At 36.3% G+C, this 13,010-nt stretch overlaps 1 protein-coding gene across 1 annotated transcript in view; it reads right to left on the bottom strand.

Annotated features, from left to right (window-relative positions):
- Positions 1-520: 520 nt before the first annotated feature.
- LOC124186637 (unconventional myosin-Ie-like) overlaps positions 521-13,010 on the bottom strand; it is a 42,670-nt gene continuing 30,180 nt past the window's right edge. The window contains exons 11-21 of the mRNA XM_046578491.1: positions 6,633-6,803; positions 6,243-6,409; positions 5,633-5,852; positions 4,865-5,095; positions 4,212-4,496; positions 3,934-4,089; positions 3,378-3,517; positions 3,083-3,234; positions 2,664-2,993; positions 2,028-2,363; positions 521-1,687 (exon numbers count right to left, since the gene is read on the bottom strand). Coding sequence (XP_046434447.1) covers positions 1,602-1,687; positions 2,028-2,363; positions 2,664-2,993; positions 3,083-3,234; positions 3,378-3,517; positions 3,934-4,089; positions 4,212-4,496; positions 4,865-5,095; positions 5,633-5,852; positions 6,243-6,409; positions 6,633-6,803 — 2,274 coding nt within the window. The 3' untranslated portion in view covers positions 521-1,601. The remainder of the gene's footprint in view (positions 1,688-2,027; positions 2,364-2,663; positions 2,994-3,082; positions 3,235-3,377; positions 3,518-3,933; positions 4,090-4,211; positions 4,497-4,864; positions 5,096-5,632; positions 5,853-6,242; positions 6,410-6,632; positions 6,804-13,010) is intronic.

The raw sequence follows: 13,010 nt of genomic DNA, 5'->3' as shown, positions 1-13,010 counted from the left end.
ATGCCATTTTTCGGTGTTGAAAAATAATTGAATCAAGTGATTTAAATGTTATGTTGATCTTAATTTCCGAGAGAAAACGACTGCACGTGGTCCTCATCCGTCGTGAATCGCGAATTAGAAGTTGCCAGCAAGAAGTTTAAAGGATATCCGCTGCATTTTCACAGAAAGTAAAGCCCATCACTCAATGAAAGAAGAGGAATCCAAAGAAGAAATAAAAATTCTCATCCAGTCTGTCGCTTTTCCGTGAATATTCAATCACCCGTTACGAGAAAAGACCCTCAAAAATCAGATCAGAGTCGAAAAAGTTTCCAATCCGAAATATCGCAAACAAATAGATGGTTTACCCCTCTGGATTCAGAAACAATTCCAGAAGAATACAACATTGTCCTCGGAGAGATCATGTTCACTCGATTATTATGATTCTTCCATCTTGCGCAAGTACAGATATTAAGTTAATTTCGACGTCAACAAACCGTATAATTTGAGAAATTAATGAGGTAGGAATAATATTTTTCATTCATTTGTTATCAACTCCACATTTATTAAATAGCACATGCGCATCTTGTATCTCGTGAAATACTCAATTTGCATAACAATATTTACATTTGGTGTTGGCATTGGCGCATCATACGACAATGTACTAAATTTAATATCGATTATAACTATGGAATAAATCAGTACACAGGTAACTTTCCAGAAAGACACTACAAGGTAAATACATGTAAATCGTTCTATTCACGCAAACTTAAACTAATATAACTAATTATTAATAATAAATCTCTATTTTTGTAAGATTCAATTACCAATCGTCGTAATAAGGTCGAACGAACTACACAGAACCATGCTGTGGAAATTGGTAACGGAAAATCACGATCTGAATCAGAATAAGACGATGGCACGCCGCTACAGTAATTTTAAAAAGTGGTAAAAATGATTTGGGTGGAATAATTTAGCTATCTTTGGAATCATTATCTAGGTAACTATAAATTAATTGCTTATAATCTTAATTTGCCTCAAACTTAAAAGCAGTTCCTATAACGTACTGCGCTGCTACACAGCGCCATTATACAATATTTGGAATAATATGCATATCTGAAACGATCCTACTACCCTCGGAGAATTGTCAAACGAGTAAACTATCATAGATATCAAACTATCCAGTAAACGAAAATTATTTACTAAATTCATTCTTCCAAGATTCTGAAGGAAACTAAATTGGAAAGAGTTCATTCATCAAGAGGCACTCAAATTTTGTTTAGAAAATACGCCTACACCGCTATTTCACGCCATTCAAAATGGAAGGAAAGAAAATTCATCCACCGAGCACAGAGCTCCGATTTAATAAAAATTCTTTTTACCATGGCAGTGATTTGGGTTATAATTATAAACATGTGGTACATGTGAAAACTGTTTATCCTGGAATACTCGATCAAATAGTTGATTTATCTTATAATATACATCATACTATGTATTTACATATAATAAATATATCTATATTCAAAGTAGCACGAGTCTATGAAATCAGACTCCTCGTCTCCTTTTTAACATTATAATTTTATACAACCGGTCAGTCTACATGCGAGTCCTATAGACGCGCAGCTTTAATTACTCCTAATCTTCTCTACGTAGTTTGAGGGGAATAATCCTTGTTTACCATTCAGTCTACCCAACCACCATCCGCCTTGATCTGAAGTGAAAAAGTGAAAAAATTTATTATCATTCCGAACTTATGGAAGGAAAAGAAAAAGACACAACCGCCAACGTCACTTTTTTAACTCAGCAATTATTACTCTTTTACTTAGCTCAGTAGATAGAGTCATAATAGTCGGGGCAATGGACTTCGTAGCAACAAAATCAATAGCAAAACTTTTGTTTATAACAGTACGTCAAAATCAGTTTTACCCATCAAGTTTTTGTTGATTTTTCTACTTCTCGACTGTTTTTAGTATTAAAAAATTAAGTGACACTGAGTTAAATTGGACTGCAAGTAATCGAAAGAGGCAAAACAACCAATGATCGCTACTCACGTTCTTTTATCACCTCAATGATGGCTCCCTCTTGAAATCCAAGTTCATCCAAATCCTGCGGACTGTAATCGTAGAGAGCTTTGACTTTGGGTAAACTAGGAGTAGGTGGTTTAGGCGCAGGCATGTTTGGGGTGGCTGGAAGTGCTCTCTGCGCCATCCTCGGGTTTGGTCTTGCACCGACAGCTTCACTGATGGGTGCTCTTTGAGGGGATGCAGAACTGCCTGCTTCCCTTTGACTGTTCCCATTGCTCACATTCGGCAATCGGAAAGCACTGTGCACCGTTGGCTGATTCGGTGGCGCTGGACTTGTCGGAGGCGGCGGTGCTCGAATCAACCCTGTACATAAAACTCACATTTCAGATCTCTCAACGAGAAATTAATCTATAATTAATCTTATCGACAAACTATCGAAACAAAGAAATCATGAATCGAAAGTTTCAAAAGTGGAGCTGAACATCCTCAAATTAAAGTTTCAATGTATATATCATATTATCAAAAATGAATCTATAATGATTCCCAGAGAATCGATTTGCGCGATGCGCCAACGAAACGAATATATTACTACCAAATTGAACGCAAAGTATGCATCAGTGTACCATAGTTTCGTATCGTACAAAAATTTTGATCTTTCGGTACCTTTCGGAGCACCACCTGTGTTCAAAAACATCCCCATCATCGGTATGCCAGTAGTAACAAGTTTCTTGGGATTTTCCGTCCTCGTTTTGGGATGAGCCGCTCTGCTCGGCTGCAAATTGGGTCGATTCGGAGGCAGACAAGGTCTGCTCTGCTGAGGTACCGGGGCAATTCGACTCGGAGCATTAGAGGGTCGTGTCGGAGTTACAGATGAGATTTGCCTCACAGATGAATTCGAGATAGGAAGTTCCGCCCTGGGTCTATTTGCCGTCGGTCTGGCATGATTTGTTGGCCGAGTAGTTGGCATGGCAGACGTTGTATTTGAATTTGGTTCTGCAAGTATTTCGAAATTGGTCAAGCTGTTTCAGTACTCGGACAATTGATAGTTTTTTTTCACGCTCATAAAATCACAAAGTACTCACTGGTTGTGCTAGGCAATCCAGGCCCGACACCAACGTTCAAGACTTTACCACTGGGCTTCAATATTTCCTTATCGCCGGTGTAACTCTCAGTGAACTTTATTTGCCTGGTGCCGCCACCGCCCCATCCTTCTTTTTTCACTTTAAACTCTAAACTGAAATAGATAGCACAGAGAAATTGATCAGTGATGATTTCTAGGCCGAGAAATTTTTACTGCTGTATTTCTTTTACTACTTATTCAACTGTTCTTTTCCGTTTTTCGGTATAGAAAAAAAATTACAATAAATAAATCCTTACTTGTTGTTAAACCTGATGTTTAAATTATGTCCAGTCTCGGCGACGTAATTTTTACTCAACACCGACAGGAATTCAGTCTTGAATACCAGCTCAAGTAGACTGGCGTAGTCATCTCTGGTGTGTATAATTAAAAATCCATCCTGAAAGAAGTATTATTATCAGATAAGCGACTCACGGTATGAAGATTAAATTGAAGAAGAGTGATAAGTCGCATTAAGCAGTGATCAATTTGACAAATTACTATGTGAGAACCTAGTTCAGATCTTATCGCCTCGACTTAGTAATATACACGAACTTGATCACAATTTTTCCCAAAATGTTCTTCAACAATGATCGGATACTGGGTGCAATTATTGTCTTCCAAATGAATTGATAAGCGAATATAATCTTAGTAAAAACAATATTAATAGAAACATTCAGAGGTATTAGCAAGGTTTTTTAGAATACATTTCAATTCATAATAGAAATTGCTTGCAATGAAAGAAATGATTGTCGTCTATTTCAAGGCTCAGAATAGTAAAAAGAAAAATCTGAAATAATATATAAGTGCGCAAACCTGGAGAGTACTGAGGCTGACGTGGGTGATTTGGTCGAGTGGTAGTTTACGCTTGATAACTTCGACCCATCGACCTTTATCGAGTCCTTTCTTGATCTGCTCTCTACCAATGAGGAAAAGACACTTTCCCGTAAGTATCAAATCCCTTCTACACGGCTGAAATCGTGAATAAATAAACATGAACGTTTGAACCCAAGACAAAGGTTGTTGAGGAAGAATTAAGTGATCAAAGTCAAGGTTTCGCTTGGTTTCCAGTTTAACCGAACCAATGATCGTACCTTGAACCGCCTGTCGTACTTTTTGACGATCTCAGCAAAGCCGACCTTCTCTCGTCTGCCGATCAACGACATAGTTTGTGGTTTGCTATCCAGGCCAATGTAGTCGCCGACAAAGTTTCTGTTCAAACTAGCTCGTCGCCTCTGCTTATGACCAAACAGAAGAGAGGCAGCTTCCTGCTTCTGCTTGTTCTGTCGCTTCCTAGCAAAGTACTTTTTGAACGCCTTTTGTATCACTCTTGCGTACGCGTTGTACTTCCGATCTCTTGTCTCCTCCAGCATGAACAACTATGGATTAAATCTCGTCGTTTAATACTGGTTAAAATTACGCTTTTTTAGACTATGCAGAAAAGAAACCCTCCGCGCAATCAATCAACTCAGCAGTGTTGTCAAAGATACTGAATATAATTATTATTATCTAAATGAAAATCAGTTTATTCAAGTATAAATTCATCTGAAGATAAAAGATGAACCAAACTCGCAATTTCTCTATAATAACATGAAAGATTAGGTGAATTTATCTAATCTGATTATCATCCAAGATTAAATGGTCAACATAACGTACAACACTGGTCAAACATGATCACCGAAGTCTATGAACTGATATTTCAAAGTCACAAAGCGCTTGAAAAATGGTCATCGTAGTGCACACTCACACTCTCAGGCGCCTTAATGAAGAGTTTAGTTTTTCCGAGCTGGTACTGGCCCCTGTCCATCCTGACGCTTGCCAGGATATGTTCGACGCCCTGTTTCTGATCGCCATGCCAACTTGGCCAGGTTTCTTTTGTGAGTATGGCATACCTGTGAAGAAATTTGACAAACGGTCTTCGGTAGGCGAATCCAGCTCTGCGAACTCGGATATTCTCCTTCAGACCAAGATACTCGACCTGGAATTGAGTGGAGAATTTATTCAAAAAAAAACTGTTCAGTTTTGACGATCGAACTTGTTTTAACATGTTGTATCGGAGGATTTAAAAAATTTACTTGAACTACTTTCTATATAAAGAACAAAAAATACTCTAGTCCTTTCTGCGAAAAGGCTTGAGTAGCAATACAAGGGGGGTTCTACACGCAGATTTCTGTTACCGACACTTATCGACATCTTCCCCAGACTCAAACCCTTTTCCGCGATTTTTACCGTCGACCGATACAACTGTCGCTAAGGTTGCCCGTTTTTGACCTCAAGTCGGTACGGCAGACTGTGACGTCATCGCGGAAACGGGTTTGAGTCTGGGGAGGATGTCGGTAAGTGTCAGTAACAGGAATCTGCGTGTAGAACCCCCCTTGTATTTCTACTAGCTTGATATCATAATTTGTAAGATTCTATTCTGAAATCAAAAACACGAGCTAAAATCACTTTGTAAATATTTTAAATTGATCGCTCAATTACAGTCGACGAAATTCTGGTTCCGGGTGATAATTACCTGGTGTCTCACTCGCAGCTGGTCCCAATCTCTGGGCCTTTTCGTCTCGTTCGGCTTTATGCATCGGATGTAATGGGGCATGCATTTCATTAACTGACTGACCAGTCTACTGGCCTGATTTCGAATCTTACTTCCGGCTGTCGTAGGTCGCGCTTTCAACGTCTTCGTCTTGTCCGCTGCCGTTTTCACATCCGGTGGAAAAAGCTCTCTCACCAGAGGACTGTTGTGATTTATGAAAAACACGGTCAGGCATTGATTGACAAAAACATAAAAAAAGCGAAAGGAAAAAGAAACGACTTTTACGTGCGCATATATCGGACAAATTAAAACCAACAGTCATGTAGAATTTTTTTCCTATTTTGTTTGAGCAAAAATTGAATTGTAATATATTTACATTGAACACAAAATGTGCAGTGAGATTCAATTGCTTGTTATGTAACTTACCCAAAATTACGTACGTTCTGTTTTTCTATCTCGCACTTTCGTTTCATATTTACTATTTGCGGGACAAAAAAAAAATTGTGCCCCGATTGTTTCCTTTTTCCGTTTCTTTATATGAAAATACCAAATCATACTGTATATCATAGAAATGTATAATGATAATACTCACTTTGTACTGGTTCTCATAAGTTCAATTAGATCGGGAAACAGAACGTCCCGATTCTTGTCGCAGAATCCGTCTACCGAATAGCTCACGATTCCAGCGTAATGCAGAACCGCAAAACCATCGCCGGTGTTTTGAAAATGAGCGTGACCGTGAGCTGATCCTGATAATTTCTGAAACAATAGAGGGTAAAAACTCGATAAAAACTTGTTTCTAGAAAGAGTTGTAATAAAATAAGTGGTGTAAAAAAAAAAAAAAAGAAGAAACTTGGCGAAACTTTCTATTCGAACCAAATATACCTGTACTCAATGAATTTAAATAACAAGTTAATCTATGGAATTGAATACAAAAAGGAAATAATTAACGAGTCGCAATTGTTATATAGGTTTTAGGTACCTTTTGCAAATCTGCATCAGCTCCGGCACTACCGCCGTGCAAAGTAGCACAGACATCATCGAGGACCAGGAAAAGTCCCGGTGGCCTTTTGCCTTCGAGAAGTTCGACGACAACCGCGTTGTTGAAATAGTCGATCGCCGTCCATCGTATATTTTCAGCGATGTATTCTTCCTGTGAGAAGATTGAAAAATTGGTCAAATACGCTTCTACTTGTAACAGTAGAATAATTACTGCTAAGAAATAGCGATGTCTTTTCTGTTTGAAAAAACAAACAACGATTACGCAACGAGATTAACACGCGTGTTAATCCGAACAGCGTTTACTCGACCGCTTTGCGAGAATTAGCCGTAATCTGTTTACACAAATAATTCTCTCTTTAAGCTTTCAGTGCCACTGTAACGCAAATTGCAATGATCCATGGTGTAGGGTGCGATGCAGGTGCGGATATACGAACCACCCTTGGTGAAAATGATTTCTTCTACGATTTTCTACGAATTTTTAGGGAAATCGGGATATTTCGAAAACATGCATTGTTTCGGATAAAAGCTTGTAGATTCTCATGAAAATTTGTATTTTTTTCAGTAAAAAATCTAAAAGCTGCGATATTTTTTTTAAAGAAAATTAACAATTCTTTACGAAGAACTATGCATAGTTAGAGTTACGTACGAAATAATACGAAATGTCCCAATTTCCCTAAAAATTCTTAGTACTAGAAATTTTAACCAGGGACATACCGGGCATAACCGTGGAGACAAACCACCTCAGCGCCTAGAGATAGGCAACCGGGCGTTACGATTTTGTTCGTGAGTTGGCAACACTGGAACGCCGCGTAGCGCGGCAAGATGACCTAACCTCAGACTTTTAAAATAAAATACGTAATCCGATTAGTAGGAAGTATTGAATATACATATATAGTAAAAAGTGTAATCTGCGAAATCAAATAAGTTTCGTAAAGGTGAGTTGACGATGAAACTTATTAATTTATTGATTTGTTTAGCGTGATGATTAGACAAATAGGGATTTTCATCGAACCAGATTGCAAAACTTTGCAGAAAACATTCAACATCTAATCATCGCTCTAAGTAAATCAATAAATTAATAAATTTCAGCGCGACTCAGCTGTTCGAAATTTACTGGATTTCACAATTTACATTTTTCACAATATTCAACTTTTCCTAATAATCGGATTACATATTTTATTTAAAATATGTGAGGTTAGGTCGTCTTGCCGCGCTACGCGGCTTTTCCAGGTGTGCCAAACTCACGAACGAAAACGTAACGTCCGGTTGCCTATTTGCAGGCGCAGACGTGACGTGACTTGTTTCCACATTTAAGTCCGGTGTACGTTCTATGGCTAAAAATAATATGGGTCGTCTACTTATGAACGGCTGTTTCTTGGCGTGCGTCGACCTCATCCCACGACCTAGACCCACTTGAGAAAGCGGGTTTTAACATCCAGATCGCGGTTCACACGTTGTATATTTTTCTTTCTTTTCCTCCGTTGATTTCAATTTTTTGCCTTAGTTTCTAGAGCCGAGTCTTGCTGGTTAGGTACGCGATAATTTGTAAGTCCAGTCGGAATGTGTAGAACGTAAATTTGAAATTGCTATTTTTAAATACCTGCCTACCTATTATCCGCCATCTTGAATCTACGGTTTAAATCGGAAAATATCGATCGTAGAGAAAAAAATTATTACCATCAAAATTGTAGAGATTTAAATTTCCTAAAAATTTAGTTACGACCATTTTTGATCGAAATTTGAAAATGGGTGATTTATTTCACAAAGAAAAATTCCACCATAAATTCAAAATGGCGGCCGAAGCTATTGCAGAATCCAGCCGAAATTCTGGATTTAGACTACCAACGATTAGAGAAAAAAAAACTTAGGCTATTTAATGATTGCTACTGAGGTTTTATATATATTTTTTATTTTTTTTTTTTTCTAAATAGCAACTGGGCGAACCACCAGCACTGCGAAATTTATTATTCTTCGCACATTCGAAGGAGAAACGTTGGAATTGTACAGCGAAAAGACAATGATAATTGCTGTTTTTCGTGCGTGCAAATTATCGTCGTCTTTCAAATGCAAATAATTATCATCGAGGTTTCCTCGTCGGGGAAGTAGCATAGACGAAGGTGACGAATTTTAGCACAAGTTTTGCTTGAAGAGGCAAAGAGAGGAAATAAATAAGAAATTCAACAGCAGCGTGGAATGTCATCGCACGAATAAGTGGAGTACAAACACCGTGGGAGTGTGTAAACACAGGGTAAATGGCTTCTACAGGCTAAATATACCTCCGGAACACAATGCTATCTTCTTATCTTCACCGCATAATATGTATCCGTCTTAGAGAACAGAGGAGAAATTTTTTTCACGGTATAATGTCGTAATTAACGAACGTGACTTTTTCCTACGAAATAATTTTTTATTTCAAATCTCCCACAACATGCAAAAATGATTCTCCTTTTCCCACCTCTTTCGTATTTCTCTCTATTCTTCATTTTTCAATATAAACTAATAGCCGCGTAAATTGACGGAAATCTTGGGAAAGAAAAAAAATATCAGAATTATAATTGCACGGTGAAGACTTTTTTTTTCTCAATACTGCACCGTAGAATTAAATTGTTTTTCTTTTTTACACAGTCTTTCGAAAGGAAATAATTGCGAGACCGTTCGTTTTGTTGTTTTTCTTTTGCTCTCTTTTCGCAAGTGTCTCGAAAATTGTTTCCTAATTTCGTGAGAATTTCAATCACGCGCGGTAGATAAATTTTTAATGCGCGACAAAAACGGTGGGAATATTTGTGGTGAAAAATTGTTACGTCGTCGTTTGTAAGAGAAATATCTTTATGGTATAAACAGCGTGTACGTGTATATAATGGATAATTATAAGGACTGACGATGGAAGAAGTTTCGCTCTGAATGTCGACACGCCGTGTATAAAAAAACAACGCCGACAATAATATAGGTATAATATAATATACCTATATTCCACACTTTATAATAGAACGAGGGAAAAAGGATGCAAGGAAGAAGGAAGACGGCATTCTGCGAAGTTCCTTTTCCTTCTCCACGGTTCCCGCTCTCTAATTTCGTGAAATTGCAAGTCGCGGTTTCCAATTTCGTCCTCGCAATTCCTTCCGATACGGTACAATCGTAATTTCTAAATACGTCGTTCAACTCGAATTTTTTCTTACTTTTCCCACGCGAAAAATCTTTGCGCGATCGATAAATTAATATCGTCACGAGTCTTTCATTTTTCATTATAGATGATGTATTACACACAAGAATAAAAATAATTTGTTCTGTGTATCGAATACATGTAATGAATTTGAAAAAAATCTCTACATCAAAGTCGAATATTTTTTCTTTTTTATTTTTCACTTCTCGATGGATAGACAAAAAAAAAAAAAACTGTCATATACATTATAATCGCAAAATTTACATAATTTCATGGTTTGTTTTTTCTTTTCACTTTTCTTCTCTTCGGTAATTCATTTAGCAAAAAGAGAAAATTTGATTGGGAAAATATATCCAAAAAGTTGGAGGAAAATTTTACAATTTGTTAAACAATTTTCCCTGCGTTTTTTTTCTTTTTTTTTTTTTTTTTTGTTCTCGTCTTATTAAAATGAAATACAGGAAATAGTTAATTTCACGTGGTGTTTTTTAACGGTCAAGAAAATTAACCCGGCCCACCTTGTACACGCGTAACTGTAATCGTAACGTTTTTTTCCCTGCAGTTAAATCCGAGACAATCGTGATTCACTCGCAACGCAGTGACTTCAGGTCGTGGTTATGGTCAGGTATAAGAGTACAAAGGTATGCAAACTATTCGTCAAATGTCCCCGCTTACGGTTTCGTCGTGCTCTACTTGATTGCTCGATTTTTCGTGAATTATTTCACTCCACAAACGCTGCGCAATGCACAAGATTCTCTTGAGAGAAATTTATGCGACACAAAATAGAAACGAACGAATGCATAAAAAATGAACGTAAGATAGAATCAATAATAATGATGGCAAAAAAAAAAAAAAAGAGCAAATAACGCGATTCGAACTTGCGCTACTTTTTTTTTCTATTTCCCTCTAATAATAATAATAATAATATTTTAATGATCCAGAAATATTGTAATATTTTTTTTTTTTATCAGTCGTGGATAATCAATACAATATTCTTCACTAATGGATTTAACACTGTGACAAATGAGACTGCGAGCAAATTAATTAACTGGCATTGAATGGTTTTAATTATACACGTCGACTAATTACGCGGGACGATGATAAGAAATAATTATATCCTGGGAGTGTCGGTTGCACTATTAACAATAAGCCGGGTTTATTACAATGAAGCGATCCGCCGTTTCATTGTTCACAACCGCAAATTCGCGATCCACATAAAAGTTAAGTGAATAATAAAATTTGAAATTGTATTATTCATATATATATATTCTAGGTTAAAGTTTTACACGGTTAAACTTGTATGCACAATAATAATAACAACAACAATAGTAAACGTATAGACAATATAATCGACAAAATCGATTTGAGATCTTTACGGCTGTACGCTCTGATAAACACGATCGATTTATAATTTACTTATTCATTTATTTAACAGTATTTATAATCCCAGTTTCGCAGACTTGATTACAAAGAACAAATTTACACAAATTGACGAGACAAAAATTGTGATTAATGTGTTAAAAAAAAAGAAAAAAGTTGGGAAAAATGAAAGTTGTTTGATTTTTTTCACTAAAAATATAAGTCTATTTCGGAATTTAAAAGAGATTATTGACCAAAGAAATCATTTCCTTATAATCTATCTTGATATCACGTGTTTTGTATAGTGTAATAACGACTCGAGAGATAGTTAATTAGAAGTTTCTCGTTGCACGATAAGCAATTAAAAAAAAAAATGGAAAAAAAGAGTGAGTATAAAAACGAATAGCGATTTCGATCGAGTTCCAACAAGTAGAGAGTAGAAAAGCGCGATTCGCGCACGTTTCGTTTCGATCAATGGTATTAGGGAAAAAAAGCTGATCAGCTGTTGTTTCTCGATGGAGAAGTAAAATCCGCGGAGCTGAATCTCAAGAGAACCGAAGAAGCAATTAGAAAAAAAAAAAAAAAAAAAGAAAAGTATATTCTCCGCGAGACCGTGAAAAATCTCTGTGTATTCCAACCGATTAACGCGGTTTGAAATGAAGCGATGCGTTTAGAGGGTATTTCTTATCAGTGATTGAAAACAAATGGATTTAACGGAAGAGGTGACTAAAAAAAAAAAAAAAAAAAAACCACTGGCGTCTGATTGAGCGATAAAATTTCTCAGGTAATTTAAACCGCGATGAAAGAAAAATATTTAGAGAAATTGGGAAAAGGAAATAAATAAAAAATAAAAAATAGCGAGTCTAATCGCCGTCACGTGAGACCAAAATGACAAATGACGTTTCATTATTGGCAGGTGGATATATTTTTACTAAGGCAAGCATGTTTTAGTCGTTGTCTGCATTGCATAGAAAGTTTATAGAGCAGCCCGCTGACTTTCTTCCAATGTTATTATACACTGTAGCAATACTTTATAATGATTTAATTGCGACACTCCTCCGCGATACAAATCAAGTTTCCTTTTTCGCGCACGCGTGAAAAGGAACGTGAACCGAATTCATAAATGGTAAGCCCTTATAAGCGTTACGATAATCATCGTATTGGAAAAAACAGAAAAAAAAAGAAGAAGAAGTAATAAGAATAAAAGAAGCAAAGATTTTAGAGTTTTAAAATAGTTCAAATATCGTTTACAACGAGTAAAAGAATCCTTTTTGTTGATTATGAAAAACCCTGAGTCATTTTATTAATGAATATGATTATTCAATTCATAGTAAATCATGACATATTTATACATTTGCATACCTGTAATGAGAATCGAGTGTAAATAGAATATATTTTAATCCTGTAGAACGAAAGCTGGACAAATTGGTCAAATCGCTTAGACTGCGAGAGCGCGAGACTTGCGCGTCCATCTGGCGGTGGCGTCGCGAACTATTCGATCTAAAAGCGCCTCAATAATCGCAATAAAAGCATCGACACAAACTTTTAAACCAAAGTTCAATTTATCTTAGAACATTGATTAAATATCAAACGAAAAAAAACGTTACAGTTAGATTATTTATAGCATTAAACACGTTTGGAAAAGAAAAATATCCCAGCAGATCTACAAAAATTTTTCGTTTTATTAAAAGTAAAAAGTACAATTTAAATGTTAAAGTAACAATAATTAATTTCTGTCATATTTTCTGTAACAGAAATGTAAGAAAAAAACTCAAACGTAAATTAGACTTTCTTGGACATTATGTTCGGTAAAATTTTTCTAACAATGATATTTTGAGCTTT

Source organism: Neodiprion fabricii, chromosome 7 (assembly GCF_021155785.1).
Source record: "Neodiprion fabricii isolate iyNeoFabr1 chromosome 7, iyNeoFabr1.1, whole genome shotgun sequence".
NCBI classification, from domain to species: domain Eukaryota; kingdom Metazoa; phylum Arthropoda; class Insecta; order Hymenoptera; family Diprionidae; genus Neodiprion; species Neodiprion fabricii.
The sequence above is the reverse complement of the archived record's forward strand: the minus strand, read 5'-3'. Positions and strand labels throughout refer to the sequence as shown.